The 18,822-nt window shown below is 40.0% G+C and overlaps 1 protein-coding gene across 1 annotated transcript in view; it reads left to right on the plus strand.

Annotated features, from left to right (window-relative positions):
* The window catches only part of GREB1 (growth regulating estrogen receptor binding 1), a 197,437-nt gene extending 186,536 nt beyond the window's left edge, over positions 1–10,901 (plus strand). The window contains exons 32-33 of the mRNA XM_089672061.1: positions 993–1,131; positions 6,810–10,901. Coding sequence (XP_089528187.1) covers positions 993–1,131; positions 6,810–6,973 — 303 coding nt within the window. The 3' untranslated portion in view covers positions 6,974–10,901. The remainder of the gene's footprint in view (positions 1–992; positions 1,132–6,809) is intronic.
* The last annotated feature ends 7,921 nt before the right edge of the window (positions 10,902–18,822 follow it).

The following is an 18,822-nucleotide window of genomic DNA, read 5'->3' on the forward strand; positions in this document are numbered from 1 at the left end:
ATCTTCCTTTTCATTACATGCCCCATACATAAGTGCCCCCTTCTTATGGGGGCAGTCATGCAGGCTTGCTCCAACACCCCGCTGTCTGTGTCCATGGACAAAGACAGCACAGCACCGCCCAATCCCCCGCTCCCTCTTCACAGAGTTTGATTGGCAGCAGAAGGGGCCAATGGCTCCAGCTGCTATTGATTTGTCCTGTGAGGAGGGACAGTGCTGGGAGAGCCACTGCTCTCATGCACAGTACTGGATCATGATGGGGAAGTATAAAGGGGATCCCAGACACAGAAGGTTTTTTTTACCTTAATGCATAGAATACAGGTAAAGGTAAAAAATGAATTAACTTTAATGTGGTTGTAAAGGCAGAATGTTTTTTACCCTAATGCATTCTATGCATTAAGGTAAAAAAAAAACCTTCTAGATACAGCCCCCCCCCCGTTATACTTACCTGAGGCTGATCTCAATCGAGTGATGTGCATGACAGCAGCAGCTCTGTCAGCTCTCTCTCTCCTCATTGGACAGAGATGCAGCAGTAGTGGGAGCAGTTGGCTCCTACTGCTGACAGTTTTAGCAACTTTTTTAGAAAGAGTGGGGTGCGGGGCCGAGCCGTGCTCTGTGTGTTTATAGAGCAAGCATGCATGAGTGTCCCCATGGCAAGTGGCTTGCTGGGGGGCACCCGTCAGGAGGGAAGGGGCCAGGAGCATCGGCAGAGGGAACAGAGAAGAGGAGGATCTGGGATGCTCTGTGCAAAACCATTACACAGAGCAGATAAGGTTTACCTTTAGTATCACTTTAATGGGTGTCCATCATCTTGAAAGATAGTTATAACTTGCCTGCAACTCATTATGGGCATATTACTGTGACTATTAGACTGTGTTTGAGGAAATGTAATGAATTTGGATTCAATCACAGGAATAAATCAATATTTTTTTTTTTAAATCAAAGTTTTATGTTACCAGTGACTTATATGTAACTTTTTTTTTTTTTAATTTCAGATTACAGTGTGCTACGTCAGCTCACGGCCCCACTCCGTCAATGTAAACTGCACAGGGGTAACATTTAGTGGACTCTTGCTCCACCTGTGCGATTCCTTTGTTGTAGCCAGTTTCTTGAAAAATTTCCAATTTTTGAAAGGTAAGTGATCCCTTATAGTTAGTCAATCTAATTTTACATAGAGTGAGGCACTTTAAAACATTCATGTTATATCTTTATTGTTGACCAGCTGTTTGGTTAAGGAGCAGTTTTACAGTCTGGTAAATAAGAAATACTGCAATTAAATGTTTTGTATTTTATTTTTAGGCAGCATTTGAAGCTTTAAGTTTCTTTTTACATGACTTCTCCTAGTTTATTAGAGTCTGCTTGAAAAAAAAACCCAAAACTTTTTGTTTACAGACCTCAATAGCTAACAATGAAATTTATACACAACTGAATAAGCTATTAGAGCAATGACTGAATGCAGTGACATTTCCCTTTTTGGTGTGCTTAGCCATGTTGCTACAAGTGCCATCTTGATATGCATACCATGTTTTATATATATATATATATATATATATATATATATATATACGCATACATACATATATATATATATATATACATACATACACACTGTTAGAAGCTTTCCTTAACCTAATATCTAATATCTTCTTATTAACAGTACTAACATAAGTATGAATGAGTTGGATCTTAATAGAATAATTGAGTTATTATATGTATATTTGTTCTAGATTGGGAAAAGTAAGTAATTAGACTTCATAGTCTGTGAATATACATATGAACATACATCTTGGGTTTTTCCTTTACATTCAAGCCACATATGAGAGCAATTAGCTATACCTTCCCCCATCCTCCCCCATCTATGTAAGAGATAAAGTTACACTCAGACTTTGAGAGAAGTAGATTGGATGTTTTGTTTTAATACCTCTGTTGGTGTCAATTATCTTAGTGGGACTACAAGAGAATACCAACCCACTTTTAGGAGATGGTGGGGGCTGGATTGCTCTTTCAAGAGCAGAACAAAGGTTTGAGTTTCACTCACTCTATATAGAAGCCTTTATGCGACAGACATACACACACATACACACACATATACATATATACAATCTTATTATCAAGAACTTAACTATATTTTTTGGACATTATTTAAACATTCTGTATGCCAATATTTTATTTCTAATTTTATGCAACATTATTATTATTAAATCATCTTTTTGAGTTTATGCAAGAAATGGAAGGACTTTCTATCTGAACATTTCTCATCAATACAAGTTAATAAATTATCGAGACAATACGATATTTTACACACACACATACCGGTACCTAAATGGGAAATGTCACTGCATTCAGTCATTGCTCTCATAGCTTATTGAGCTGTGTGTAAATTTTATCGTGAGCTATATACTGTGTGTATATATGTATGTATGTATGTATATATATACAGTCAGGTCCATAAATATTGGGACATCGACACAATTATAACATTTTTGGCTCTATACACCACCACAATGGATTTGAAATGAAACAAACAAGATGTGCTTTAACTGCAGACTGTCAGCTTTAATTTGAGGGTATTTACATCCAAATCAGGTGAACGGTGTAGGAATTACAACAGTTTGCATATGTGCCTCCCACTTCTTAAGGGACCAAAAGTAATGGGACAATTGGCTTCTCAGCTGTTCCATGGCCAGGTGTGTGTTATTCCCTCATTATCCCAATTACAATGAGTAGATAAAAGGTCCAGAGTTCATTTCAAGTGTGCTATTTGCATTTGGAATCTGTTGCTCTCAACTCTCAAGATGAGATCCAAAGAGCTGTCACTATCAGTGAAGCAAGCCATCATTAGGCTGAAAAAACTAAACAAACCCATCAGAGAGATAGCAAAAACATTAGGCGTGGCCAAAATAACTGTTTGGAACATTCTTAAAAAGAAGGAACGCACCAGTGAGCTCAGCAACACCAAAAGACCCGGAAGACCACGGAAAACAACTGTGGTGGATGACCGAAGAATTCTTTCCCTGGTGAAGAAAACACCCTTTACAACAGTTGGCCAGATCAAGAACACTCTCCAGGAGGTACAGTTGTGACCAAAATTATTCAACCCCCAATGCTGTAAAGGGGTTTAGGGACTATAGTGTACATTTGGAATTGTATTCAGAATCAAATCCTACAAGGACGTTGTAACTACCCAAATGCAACTAAAATGACATCAATTGTTTATGTAATACAGTAGTAAATGGTTCTTATGTGGTTTCTTCATTGCCACAATTATTCAACCCCTTAAAGACTACCACTCTGAAGAACAGAGGTTCATACAGGTGCTTTCCATCAGGTATTGAAAACACCTGTGGATGTCACCGAGCAGCAATCAAGCATAATAAGCACCAATTAGGCAGCTTTAAAATGACTGTGATACTCAGCTCCTTCTAGACATTTACTGGTGTGGTTACAAACATGGTGAAGGCAAGAGAATGGTCCAGGAAGACAAGAGAAGAGGTGATTTCTCTTCACAGGAAGGGCAATGGCTATAAGAAGATTGCAAAGATGTTAAACATACCAAGAGACACCTTAGGAAGCATCATTCGCAAATTCAAGGCAAAGGGCACTGTTGAAACGCTACCTGGTCGTGGCAGAAAGAAGATGCTGACTTCGACTGCTGTGCGCTACCTGAAGCGTAGAGTGGAGAGAAGTCCCCGTGTGACTGCTGAGGAACTGAGAAAAGATTTGTCAGATGTGGGTACAGAAGTTTCAGCCCAGACAATAAGACGCACACTGCGTAATGAAGGCCTCCGTGCCAGAACTCCCAGGCGTACCCCCTTGCTGTCTCCAAAGAATAAGAAGAGTATGCCAAAAGCCATGTGGACAAACCACAAAAGTTGTGGGATAGTGTTCTGTGGACTGATGAAACAAAATTAGAACTGTTTGGGCCCATGGATCAACGCTATGTTTGGAGGAGGAAGAACAAGGCCTTTGATGAAAAGAACACCTTGCCTACTGTGAAGCATGGTGGAGGGTCAATCATGCTTTGGGGCTGTTTTGCTTCTGCAGGTACAGGGAAGCTTCAGCGTGTGCAAGGTACCATGAATTCTCTTCAGTACCAGGAGATATTGGATGGAAACGTGATGCAGTCCGTCACACACCTGAGGCTTGGGAGACGTTGGACCTTTCAACAGGACAATGATCCCAAGCATACCTCCAAGTCCACTAGAGCATGGTTGCAGAGGAAAGGCTGGAACATTTTGGAGTGGCCATCGCAGTCACCAGACTTAAATCCGATTGAGAACCTCTGGTGGGACTTAAAGAAAGCAGTTGCAGTGCGCAAGCCTAAGAATGTGACTGAACTGGAGGCCTTTGCCCATGAAGAATGGGCGAAGATACCCGTAGATCGCTGCAAGACACTTGTGTCAAGCTATGCTTCACGTTTAAAAGCTGTTATAACTGTAAAAGGATGCTGTACTAAGTACTAAGATTGAATGTCACTTGGGGGTTGAATAAAACTGATAATGCTGTGAGCACAGAAAAGACATTTGTGGTTATTTCATTATAACTGTTATGTTATATTTGTCTGACCTACAAGTGCCTCTTTAATGTAAATGTAAGCAAGATGACTGAATGATCAAAAGCAATGTCAAACTGGCCAAAACACTCAATTTCAGTGGGGGTTGAATAATTTTGGTCACAACTGTAGGTGTATGTGTGTCAAAGTCAACAATCAAGAGAAGACTTCACCAGAGTGAATACAGAGGGTTCACCACAAGATGTAAACCATTGGTGAGCCTCAAAAACAGGAAGGCCAGATTAGAGTTTGCCAAACGACATCTAAAAAAGCCTTCACAGTTCTGGAACAACATCCTATGGACAGATGAGACCAAGATCAACTTGTACCAGAGTGATGGGAAGAGAAGAGTATGGAGAAGGAAAGGAACTGCTCATGATCCTAAGCATACCACCTCATCAGTGAAGCATGGTGGTGGTAGTGTCATGGCGTGGGCATGTATGGCTGCCAATGGAACTGGTTCTCTTGTATTTATTGATGATGTGACTGCTGACAAAAGCAGCAGGATGAAGTCTGAAGTGTTTCGGGCATTATCTGCTCATATTCAGCCAAATGCTTCAGGACTCATTGGACGCCGCTTCACAGTGCAGATGGACAATGACCCAAAGCATACTGCAAAAGCAACCAAAGAGTTTTTTAAGGGAAGGAAGTGGAATGTTATGCAATGGTCAAGTCAATCACCTGACCTGAATCCGATTGAGCATGCATTTCACTTGCTGAAGACAAAACTGAAGGGAAAATGCCCCAAGAACAAGCAGGAACTGAAGACAGTTGCAGTAGAGGCCTGGCAGAGCATCACCAGGGATGAAACCCAGCGCCTGGTGATGTCTATGCGTTCCAGACTTCAGGCTGTAATTGACTGCAAAGGATTTTCAACCAAGTAATACAAAGTGAAAGTTTGATTTATGATTATTATTCTGTCCCATTACTTTTGGTCCCTTAATAAGCGGGAGGCACATATGCAAACTGTTGTAATTCCTACACCGTTCACCTGATTTGGATGTAAATACTCTCAAATTAAAGCTGACAGTCTGCAGTTAAAGCACATCTTGTTCGTTTCATTTCAAATCCATTGTGGTGGTGTATAGAGCCAAAAATGTTAGAACTGTGTTGATGTCCCAATATTTATGGACCTGACTATATATATATATACACATTTATTTATTTATTTCAGGTACTTATATAGTGCCGTCAATTTACGCAGCGCTTTACATATATATTGTACATTCACATCAGTCCCTAACCCTCAAGGGGCGTACAATCTAAGGTCCCTAACTTACATCCATACATACACATACTAGGAACAATTTTGACAGGATCCAATATACCTACCAGCATGTCTTTGGAGTGTGGGAGGAAACTGGAGTACCCAGAGGAAACCTACGCAGGCACAGGGAGAACATGCAGACTCCAGGCAGGTGGTGCCATTGCTGGGATGTGAACCAATGATCCTAGTACTGCCAGGCGGAAGTGCTAACCACTTAGCCACTGTGCTGCCCAATATACACACAGTATATAGCTCACGATGCAATTTACACACAACTGAATAAGCTATTAGGGCAATGACTGAATGCAGTGACATTTTAGGTGTGGTTAGCCATGTTGCTACAAGTGTTATGTTGCTACGGGTGCCATCTTGACATGCATACCATGTTTACTATATATAGTACACACACACAGAGTATATATTTATTACACAGTAAATATATATATATATATATATATATACTGTATATATATCTGCAAGGATTGTCATTAGTTGATAGGTGCCATCTTCCTCACCTACCCCTGCACTTTGACACAGACAGCAGGAACATATAAAAATGGGTGCCCTTCTTATTTTTCAGTAGGTAATTAAGTGTACAATGTACCAACGACTAGAATCTATTTGGCAATATGTAACAGTCAGTCAATAGGCAAACAGAATGTAACCTTACCTGCAGGTGAGAAATAGCTGCCAAATGGTGGTAGAGAGAAAAGCTTATTCCTGTTCAGCCCTCCGCTATGTCTTGTGTATGATTTAGAGGATTTTACATATTAGCACTGAAGAGGCCTTATCAGTAGAGAAGTAAGCAGTCCTCAGACACTGCTGCTCCTAGATTCAGACCTATTGTACCTGTTTATAGTTCTGACCTTTTTTCATACACTTTATAAACATTTCTTTCCGTATTGAATTTGCCAGAAAGGCAAAGTTTGGCCTCGTGGACATCCAGTACAACTTTTCTAGAGGTGTACTTACTTTTTACATGTTTTTTTTCAGATGCCATGCTGTGTGTTGTGTGTCAGGACCGCAGCTCCCTTCGCCAAACAGTAGTTAGGTTAGAACTGGAGGATGAGTGGCAGTTCCGTCTACGGGACGAGTTCCAAACAGCCAATGCCAAGGAAGACAAACCCTTGTTCATCCTGACTGGGCGCCATGTTTAACACAAGTGGACGTTAACTAGATGGTACTGGGGCAGGACATGCTCTATGCTCTCTATGGCGTCTAAAACGACTGGTCTTTTTTCTGTTGCACTGAAGAAACGCTGTGTTGAAACAAGCAACAAAACCATGCAAAACAAATGTTAAACAGTGGACACAAACACTTATGACTTTTCCCATTGATACTTAGTATTTAATAAGTATTTGTATATATTTGAAGCACTGAGAAATAGGGGATTTTGTACCTTTATTTTTCTGAAAATGTAAATGTTTTATTTTTATTGTGTCAATATGTATTGTTAGAGTATTTTAATTTTTATTGACATGTATGTTACAATGTAGCAAGAGGGAATCAGCTGATATAAAGGCAGCTAGTGAACTGGCACTAGTTTGCCACGACCAGCCAAACTGCATACACTGGTACCCATACCACCCGTCGTGTTAGAGACATATACTGAACAGAAGATGTGCCTCCTGCACTGGAATGCAGCTGTGTTTACACCTAGCTTTATTTTGTAAGTGTCTTTATTAAGATCATTCATCCCTTTGGTGCCTCCATGAATCTAACTTTCTATAAACAGAACCATACGCCTGTTTATATTTGGCTGCATTTACAGTCAGTATAGGCACCTGCAGTTACCATAGAGATTAATGTGCACCTTTAGTTTTGCTGGAAATGATATGCAGAGTAACAAAGGATGGTAGATGCTGCTTTCTTTTTCTGAGTTATAAGGCATATTTAACAGATTTATGTCAAAAACCTGCCTTCAGCACCATGACTCATGTCCCTCTTCTCATATACAACTGAAATGAGGCCGTGGAAGGGTTTGGTGTCCCATCGTGAGGTTCTGAGTTACTGATTGACAGTGAAGCCTGGCATTTTAGAACTCTGATCTGCTTGTGCTGTTATGGTAACAGCCATACCTTACGGGGGCACACAAGGATGGAGTATGTCTGAGAGAAACACAGAGGCTGTCTATGCTGAGCTCTCCTTCTAAAAATGCTAGTTGCCTGGCTGTCCTGCTCAATTCTGCAGCATAATAGTCTTCCTATGCCTTCATGGTTGATTGACAGCTGCTCAATGTGAGATTATGGCTTCCTGTAAATGTAAGTGCCCCTTGGCCTGTCAGAATTAGTAGGAAAATAGCATCTACTGTCAAGATCAACAGGAAATACACAATTTTATAGGAGGAACCATCTGCAGGTGATGGGCTGCATTATGTAGTACATTTCCATTTTAATATTCCCATGGTTATCCTAATCCTGAACATATATACAGATCAAACTCCTGCCTTTCTTGATCTGCATACTTCAAAGTCAGTTATTAAGAAAGCATTAAAGCCAGAGGGTGAGAATAACAGCTAAGTAACTAGTTTTTTTTTCTTTAAAAAAGTGGCAAATTATGGCAGTCCCTGTGTTTCTACTAGACAGGTTCATTTCCAAAGCAGAACACCTTTTGAATGCACCAAAACCTTCATTATAGGAAGTACCGTACTTCTACATTTTTCCTTTACAGGATTACTACCGATGGGCGCAAGTGTGATAATAACAATTCTTGTGTCTACAGTAGTTATAATTATTTTTTCAAGTTTGCGCTAAAGAAATTACATTTGGAAGGTGAATGGTTACTATAAGGCAGAAGAAATGTTGTTGTTAGCACCCTTTTAATACATAAGCCCAAACATTACAGAAGAGTTTGTGATAGTTCATTTATATGCTGGAGTTTGGTGGACCAAGTCACTCACATCTCACATATGTCTTGTATTTCTTGAGTTCTCCATTGGCAAGATCTCCTCGCCCTGACTTTGTACCCAACAGGTTTTAAAGTACTCCTCCTGCTGAATTCTGCATAATATAAACTACATTGGAAGTACAACAGGAAAAGTGGAAGCCCATTATAATGGTTCAGCAGGTCTGCAGAGCCTGGAAGTCAGCTACGGAGATCCCACCGCCAGAGTCTCAGAGGGATATACGAAACAGTCGGCTAGTTTAAATTTCTGGCACCTACTAAACTGTAAAATATCAGTTCTGGGTGGACTAACTTGTTGTTGCATAAATCTAGCTTTACACTGCCCAGTGGCTATTTCTATAAATGGCTAGAGACTCAAGGTAACATGAGAAGAGTCTCGTCTAGCTTCTGGCCTCTCCTGCTCCTGTGAGCAATGGTTAACTGGAAAACAAGGTTATAGAAGTCCTGCACTATTTGCTTGCTTGCAGTGTTATGTATGTGCCAAGAAGGCATACGTAGCTGGGCTGCTTAGTGCTATGTGCAGGAAGTGGCACTGTAGATGTGATGAGCAGAGGGGTCTATGCACCCACTGCCCTCCACATGGTATGAATATAAAAGATCTGTGGCTGTGTAGCTGAAGGGCAATTATAAAAACAGAACAGCCTTTGTTCTTATGAAAATTTTGTTTGCCTAGTTAGAAAACATTAATGCCAACTTAGCTTTAGCTGGTTATTTGGTCAGTGTATGTAAAGTGCAGAGCATATAGGTGAAATGTCATCTTTTCTTGATCAACATCTGCAATGAAGGGATTGCAGGTCAGAAGCAAGACAGTCAGAATCCTAATGGCTCCACCAAGTGTTTCCTGCATGGCGAATACAGGCAGCTTTGAATATCCAGTTGGGTTGATTTACCAAAACTGGAGAATGCAGAATCTGGTGCAGCTCTGCATAGAAAACAATCAGCTTTGAGGTTTTATCATCAAAGCTTATTTGAACGTGCTGAAGTTAGAAGCTGATTGGCTACCATGCACAGCTGCAGCAGATTTTGCACTCTCTAGTTTTAATAAATCAACCCCAGAATGTGCTGAAGGGTGACTATCTGTAAATAGTCTGCAGTGGGTATGAGTTTGGGTTTTGGCTTCAAGTTCCAAACTCAAAAGGCAGGTTTCATTCCCAGACCTATGAGCTACGAGCAGTGGATTCCCTTGTCTCCAACTTCACATACACAAAAGAACATGGATGTTGGTGTCATCATTGATCTAATATGGGCACATGACCATATTAGGTCAGTGACATTATGAACATCCCTGCCGTTTTGTGTATGGGTAGGGAATCACCCATCCCCAGATCACTGGCCCAGAAGCTGCCTTCTGGGTTCAAACTGAACTCAAGCTCACCCTTAATATGTTATACCCAGGGGCGGACTAACCATTTGGAAACTCGGACACTGATCAAGGGCCCAAGGTCAGTAGGGGGCCCCATAAGATACCCCTGGTACCTTTTTCATAGGCTTTTTTGAGTTTGGGCAAGGACACAGGGGCCCCATGATCCCTATTGCCCAGGGGCCCCATGAGTTGTCAGTCTGTCCCTGGTTATACCAACAATACTGTAAAAGCAGCCTGTCTCAGACTTCTAGTAAGCAATACATTCAGATATTTGCTATGGTTCCTGAAACCAGCTTCTTCTCACCATGGAGTATGTATTTGGTAAACTCCCTATTGGCTGCCACCACTGTGGTTGCATTGTAAGGGGGACACACGTTAAATCGTTTAGAAGCAGAGGTCAGACATAATTGTACGTTATAATACAATTTTGTTAACAGTGTCCACTGCTGTATGGGGTTCTTCTAGTGGAGTCTAAAATATTTTGTTTACAGTGCCATAGTGTACAAAGCTAAAATATATTGGTAGCTTTGAAAGTGAAATCCCGTTGTAGTTTGTTTTTGCTTTACTTAATATCCATCAGTATTTCTTTAGATCTTACCATAAGTCACTCTTCTGGTCATCAGAGTGGTAAAAGATGACTGGGAGATCTTGTTTACACAGTTCCTTAAGCTAGAAAACTACTTCATGGATTTTTATTTTGCATGTTAATCTTAAAATTATTTTTATTTCCTGTAAATAGCATATGTGCAGTTTGTTTTGGTCTTGTAATGATTTGTCTAATTTAATATGTTCATTTTTAAATAAATGTATATAATGTACCTAGAGTCATTGTATTCCTTTATCTATCTAAGAGCTGGGGACCTGCAGAATCTTCAAGCTCATGGCTGCTATTGCCATGGTTAGCTTATTTTAACCATGAATTGCCATAATGTGCAGGACACATCTTTGGCAGTAAAAAGGGTTAAAAGCTCTGCAAATACAGAAAAAAATGCCTCATGAGCCCTTCAAAAATCCAGCTACCTTCTAAATTGTTGTTGTTAACTGGTATTACTGCCTCAGCCATACTGATTTCTCAAGCAAAGTCTTCAGCCCTGCATACATTTTCCTCTGCTAGATGATAGAACTTCCCCTCTCCCTGCCCCTCTCTGTGGGATGAAATAATTTTTTTTCCCAGCAACAAAAAATGCTGCTGCGCTGATATCCAATTTTATATGCAGGGGCATATTTGCCACAAGGCAAACAAGGCATTTGCCTAGGGCAGCATTTTTTTAGGGGGGCAGCACTGCCCCTGGAAGAAGGGACATATGCGGCATGTGTCAGTGGAAGGGTCTCTCGGGTGGGGGGCTGGTGTTGGTCGGTGTCAGGCGCTCTCCACCAGGCGGAGGGGAGCATCTGATACCCTGAGGATGTCACGTGATAACGTGACGTAACGCGTCGGTACGCGAGGAGGACGTTCCGGGTGCGCGGTGAAGTCACTTCCGGCGTGGGGGCCATATTGGAACACCTTTTTAGATACCCATGGAGTACACCTCTAACATGAGGTGATACGAAGCTGTACACAAGAAGGAGTTACATGTTAGTGGGCAACCTTAATTATATTTGATTAAATAAAACGGATTACACTATGTTCGCTTTTTGTGTCTATCTATGATCCGGGGAGAATATTACTATACTGTATGGAGGCTTGGAATAAGGAGCGTTTTTTACCTTGAGGGGAGCCTGTGATGAATCTGCCCTTATCAGGATTGCTGTGATCTTTTGAGCGAGCTGACCCTGTAGGGTCGAGCATATGAGGTGAGGGGCCACTTAGGCCACTGGAGGATTGAACACGAATCTTACACAGTCACTTGCATGATCATCGAATGGAAGCACTCTCATCAGATTGTATATAGTGTATATATATATGCACTGTGTGTGGACTGTATTTTTAAGTTTATATTAAGTGTTGAGAGTCACTGGGAAAAAATGTTTTATGAATCACGATTGGAGCATTTATCACTTGCACTTGCTATATTCCCTTAGTGGGAAGTCACGTGTTGCACAATTTTTGTATGTTTTCCCTTTTATCTGAGTATTTCTAAGGGGATTGAGTGTGTCACTACACTGTTTATTATTATTATTTTTAGATATATTGTATATTTATTTAGCGCTGCACTTTTTTGTATTAATTAGTCACTTCACCTAATAGGTAATAAGGTTAGTGTCAGCAGCTTTTTTAGGGTTAGGGCTCTATTTCAAGCGCAAGAGGATTCTCTTTACATCTGATTTTTATGTTGCCTAGGACAGCTCAAAGCCTAAATACACCACTGATTTTATGCCCATCTTAGTCAATACAGTGACATTTCACTTGGCAAAGAATACCCACAGCAGTTCAAATGCAATCTATCCAAAACTGAACTCATAATATTTCCTCTTCCTCTGTCACGATTGATGGCACAACTATCAGTTCATCCCCACATGCCAAGGTGTTAGGATTAACTCTGGACTCTGAACTCTCCTTTCAGCCCTACATTCAATCACTGTTCAAATCATGCTGCCTCAACCTCTACAACATAGAATACGCCCTTTCTTAAAGAGGTACCTAATCTAAAGAAAACATTTATTATATTGCAGTTTACCAATTCTTGGATGTGATGGTTGATTAGTTTTCTGTTTTAGGCTTTTCTTCCCTTATTTTCACCTGGTGATCCAGTCAGTGGTTCTGTTGTTATTTCAACAGAACAAACTGTCCTGCAAATGTAGCAGTTAAGAGTGTTGAGACAAACTGTACCAATGACAGGGGTGCTTACAATGATCAGCTTTTATTTATTCATGTAAAACATTTATGGCAAGAGAAAAACTGTTTGCTATAACTGTCTCTGTAACTGCAGTGTGAGCTTGAGTTCAGCTTCTATTTGCTAGTGTATCTAAATCTGCTAGTATATCTAACAACCTTCTCCCCCCAGACCGATAATGCTGCTGTCCAAAGGTGCCCCTGTGCTCCTTCATCCAGAGTGGGAACTCTCCAACACAGGAAGTGTGTTACTGGAAAACAGAGGGAAAAAAGCCTAAAAAGAAAAATGAATGCAGCCAACACATCAAAGGGTTGGTTAGCTGCAATACAATACATTTTGGTTTTGGGTTTAATGTTGCTTTAATCAACAACACCACAACGCTTCTAACTCATTCCCTGGCTCACCTAGACAACTGCAACTCCCTCCTCATTGGCTTACCTTTACATAGGTCCCTTCAGACCATCATCAATGTTGCTGCCAGACCCATCCACCTTACCAAACGTCCAGTGTCTGCTATCATTCTCTGATGATCCCTCCACTGGATTCCGCTCGCCCAATGAATACAATTCCAAATACTAACAACTTACAAAGCCATCTACAACTTTGCCCCCAACTACATCACTAACTTTATCTCAAAATACCAATCACACTGGTCTCTTTGGTCCTCACAAGATGTCCTGTTCCCTAGCTCTCTCCTCACCCCATCCCATGCTCACCTCCAGGACTTCTCCAGAGCCTCTTCCTTCCTCTGGAACTCCTTAACCCAATATGTCTGACTATTTCCTACTCTGTCTTTAGAGAAACCTATCTTGTTTCTAACTAATACACTGTCTTTAATTGTATTGTAAATGTACTGTATGCCTTTATTTTGTAAAGAGCGGAGCTGTTGGCATGATATAAATCTTGTTAAAAATAACAAAAAATACCCAATCACGAGCAAGGAAATAAGAGAACAGCATTTTTTCTTGCGCGTGATTGGATGATGGAAGTCAGTAGAGCTTCACCTCATTTACTAAACTCTGGGGAAGATTCCCTTGCATAGTGCAACTTCTCTTGCAAAGTCAAGAATCATCTTAACAAATTAACCCCACTATGTGCAAGCAAAGGGCTCTTGGTGATGTAGACTTGGGAGCATGCTTAGCTCAGACTACGAACTGATCTCTTCTCCCAGCATCTGCCTTTTTTTTGCAAATCTGGTGATGATGTCACAGGGAGTACATACAGTTAATCTGGTTAAAAAAAAAGACATCCAGTCCAACCAACAGAAAACACACAAATAGAAAACCTCCATATACGCTATCCTATACACTCAGTTGATTCAGAGGAAGGCAAAAAACCCCAATAAAGCATGATCCAATTTGTCCCAGCAGGGGAAAAAAAAATTCCTTCCTGATCCCCCAAGGGGCAATTGGATATTCCCTGGATCAACTTTACCTATTAATATTAGCATCCAGCTATAATATGCGCATTTAGGAAAGAATCCAGGCCTTTTTTTTTTTTAAACTGTCTACTGAGATGGCCAGAACCAACTCTTGCGGGAGTCTATTCCACATTTTCACAGCTCTCACTGTGAAGAAGCCTTTCCATAATTGGAGATTAAATCATTTTTCCTCCAGATGTAAAGAGTGACCTCTTGACCTCTGTGATGACCTTAAGGTGAATAACTCTACACTGAGTTCACTATATGGACCACGTATATATTTATAAAAGTTGATCATATCCCCCCTTAATCTTTTCTCAAGAGAGAATAAATTCAGTTCCTCTAATCTTTCCTAATAGCTGAGCTCCTCCATGCCTCGTATCAGTTTGGTTGCCCTTCTCTGCACTTTCTCCAGTTGCCCGATATCCTTTTTGTAAACTGGTACCCAAAACTGAACTGCATATTCCAAATGAGGTGTTACTAATGATTTGTACAGGGTAAAATGATATCTCTCTCTCTGGAGTCTATACCGCTTTTAATACAAGAGAGGATTTTGCTCACTTTGGAAACCGCAGCTTGGCATTGCATGGTAAGCCTATGATCTACCAGAACTCCCAGATCCTTCTCCACCATTGATTCCCCCAGTTGTACTCCCCCTAGTATGTATGATGCATGCATATTCTTAGCCCCCAAGTGTATAACCTTACATTTATCAACATTAAACCTCATTTGCCAAATAGTTGCCCAATTAACAGTGCATTGAGGTTGGCTTGTAAGTTGGAGACATCCTGTAAGGACGTTATTCCACTGCACAGCTTGGTGTCATCTGCAAACACTAAAATGGCAATTTTAATTCCAAACGCTATATCATTTATAAATATATTAAGAAGTAAAAGGTCCCAACCCTGAACCTTGGGGTACACCACTGACAACCCTAGACCATTCAGAGTATGAATCATTAACCACTACTCTCTGAATACGATCTTTTAGCCAGTTTTTTATTTATTTACATACTGATTTTTCCAAGCCCGTAGACTTTACCTTACACATTAGCTGTGTGTGGGGAACTGTGTCAAACGCTTTTGCAAAATCCAAGTATACAATACCCACAGCCACTCCTTTGTTTAAGTTTTTGCTCACCTCCTCATAAAAAGAAACTAGATTTATTTGATAACTTCTGTCTTTTGTGAATCCATGCTGGCTATTGCATAAAATGTTTCTTTCTAGCAAAAATTCATCTATGTGGTCTTTTAATAAACTCTCCAGTATCTTCCAAACTACAGAAATTAAACAGGTCTATAATTACTTGGTAAAGACTTTGACTCCCTTAATAAATATAGGCACCAAATTGGCCAATCCAGTGGTAATATGCCAGTCATTAAAATGTCCCTAAAAATTTGAAACAATGGCTTTGAAATGAAAGAGCTCAATTTTTTTAGTACCCGTGAGTGTATTCACCTTTATTATGTTTAAATATTTCTGGACCGTATCAATTTTGAGCCATTATGGATCAGCTGGGGCTGTGTCAATACCATGCGCTTTATGGACAAGAGCTCCCCCAGCTCCTTTTTATACTCAGAGTTGAAGAAGGTATTTAATAAATTTTCCTTCTCTTTGTCCCCAGTTACACATTCTAGATTATTTTGTAAAGGGCCTGAAATTGAAGAATTTCGTTGAGTTTGTCTTACTCTCTTTTGCAATCTGTCGTTTGTTTTGAATTTTTGTGGCCTCGATTTCCTTTTTACATATTCTGTTATAACCCTTGTAACATTTAAATAATGATAGTGTTTCTTCATTTTTATATTTTTTAAAAGCTCATTTCGGATCATATACAGTTATGTTCAAAATAATAGCAGTCAGACATCACTAACCTGATCAATCACTGTTTTGGTAGAAATTATATTTCTACATGGCAAATCATTACTAGCAGGTGTAGTAGAGTAATAGAAATCCAGCAGACCCAACAGTCATGACATGCATGCTGCTGATTCTGTGTAATTGAACCACTAATTGAAAGGAGCATGTTCAAAATAATAGCAGTGTGGAGTTCTATTAGTGAGGTAATTCATTCTTTGAAAAACAGGTGGAAATTATTGCCCTTATTTAAGGAAGGAAGGCAGCAAATGTTGTACATGCTGGTTACAGTGCATTTCTCTCTGAAATTCTGAGGAAAATGGGTTGTTCCAGACATTGTTCAGAAGAACAGCGTACCTTGATTAAAAAGTTGATTGGAGAAGGGAAAACATATAAAGAAGTGCAGAAAATGATCGGCTGCTCAGCTAAAATGATCGCAAATGCTTTAAAATGGCAACCAAAACCTGAAAGATGTGGAAGAAAGCGAAAAACTACCATTCGAATGGATAGAAGAATAGCCAAAATGGCAAGGACTCAGCCAACAATCAGCTCCAGGAAGATCAAAGAAGGTCTAAAGTTACCTGTGAGTACTGTTACAATTAGAAGACGCCTATGTGAAGCCAAGCTATCTGCAAGAAGCCCCCGCAAAGTCCCACTGTTGAAAAAAAGACGTGCTGAAGAGGTTACAATTTGCCAAAGAGTACATTGACTGGTCTAAAGAGAAATGGCGCAAAATTTTGTGGACTGATGAAAGTAAGATTGTTGTTTTTGGGTCTAGTGGCCGGAGACAGTTTGTCAGATGACCCCCAAACACTGAATTCAAGCCACAGTACACTGTGAAGACAGTGAAGCATGGTTGTGCAAGCATCATGATATGGGGATGTTTCTCATACTACGGTGTTGGGCCTATTTATCGCATACCAGGGATCATGGATCAGTTTGAATACATCAGAATACTTGAAGAGGTCATGCTGCCTTATGCTGAAGAGGAAATGCCCTTGAAATGGGTGTTCCAACAAGCCAATGACCCCAAACACACCAGTAAATGTGCAACATCTTGGTTCCAGACCAACAAGATTGACATTATGGAGTGGCCAGCCCAATCCCCGGATCTTAATCCAATAGAAAACTTGTGGGGTGACATCAAAAATGCAGTTTCTGAGGCAAAACCAAGAAATAGAGAAGAACTGTGGAATGTAGTCCAATCATCCTGGGCTGGAATACCTGTTCACAGGTGCCAGAAGTTGGTTGACTCCATGCAACACAGATGTACAGCACTTCTCAGAAACCGTGCTTATACAACTAAATATTCATTAAGTGATTCAAAGGAAAGCAAAATCTTCAAACATTTTTCAGTTTATATAGTGAATGTTTGAGTTTGTTAAGAAGAATACAAACAAACTGCTATTTTTTTGAGCAGTCTAATATTCACTTTTCTTAAAATTTTTTAGAGGAACAACACAAATTTGATTTATTTTTCTTCATGTTTTGATTTGGAATAGAATGTGTAGTGTTCCCAATGCATTTGTGTGTATGGAAATAAAAGCTATTAAAAGGATTTTGAGCTTTATTCACTTTTTTCAACACTGCTATTATTTTGAACACAACTGTATACCTTTTTTTAATTTGGTCTTGAGCCACCAACAGGTATCATTTTTAGCCTTTTAAACTTATAGCCCATGGGAATATATTTTGCAGTGTGTTCACATACAGTCTTTTTGAAGAATTCCAATTTCTGTTCTGTGTCCATCAATGCCAATATTCCCTCTCAGTCGAAGACTTGGAGAGCAGATCTCAACCTTGAAAGATTTGCTGTCTTAACGTTAAGTGTTTTTATCTTTCCTGTATGTGCTTGTTGTTTACAGCTAACATTAATTGAAATCATGTTATGGTCACTGCTACCCAGATGTTCTTTTATATGAACATTAGTAATAAACTCTGCATGGTTAGAGATTACTAGGTCCAGCAGAGCATCATTCCTAGCACTGCTAGAGACCCCGTCTCTATGACCTGTACCATAAAATTGTCTTGTAATAGGTTTATAAATGTCTGCCCTTTAACTGTTCCAGCAGTGTCAATACTCCGAATGAATATCAGGGTAGTTAAAATCCCCCATTATTATCACTCTGCCAGCCCTTGCAGCCCTTTTTATCTGTGCAAGGAGCTGAGTCTCCACCTCCTGATTAACACTGGGCAGCCTATAACAAACTCCAATGATTACCTTTGTAGTATGCACACACAAATGCAGTTCTACCTATAATGCTTCAGCCTCATCACACTCTCCATCTTACACACTCGCTTTGAGGTTACTTCCCACATAGAGACAGACCCAACCACCTTTCCTTTTTACCCTGTCTTTCCAAAAGAGAGCATAGCCAGGAATATTAATAGCCCAGTCATGTGAAGAATGAAGTCAAGATTCACATGACCACTAAAAGTAGCATTTACAAATCTTTATGTGAAATACAGTGATCCAAAGGTGGAGCTACAAGCAGCAAATCATACCCATCAAAAATTCAGAAGAAGATATGCAGTCCTTACTGTGAAAACAAAAGAAGCAAAAAAAATCCAAAAAATGTTAAGGATATGGATAGTGGTATACACACTATATTGCCAAAAGTGTTGGGAAACCTGCCCTTACATGCACATGAATTGTAATGGCATCCCAGTTTTAGTCCATAGGGTTCATTA

Source organism: Staurois parvus, unplaced genomic scaffold (assembly GCF_062004578.1).
Source record: "Staurois parvus isolate SC_StPar_1 unplaced genomic scaffold, SC_StPar_1.0 ptg000118l, whole genome shotgun sequence".
Lineage (NCBI taxonomy): Eukaryota > Metazoa > Chordata > Amphibia > Anura > Ranidae > Staurois > Staurois parvus.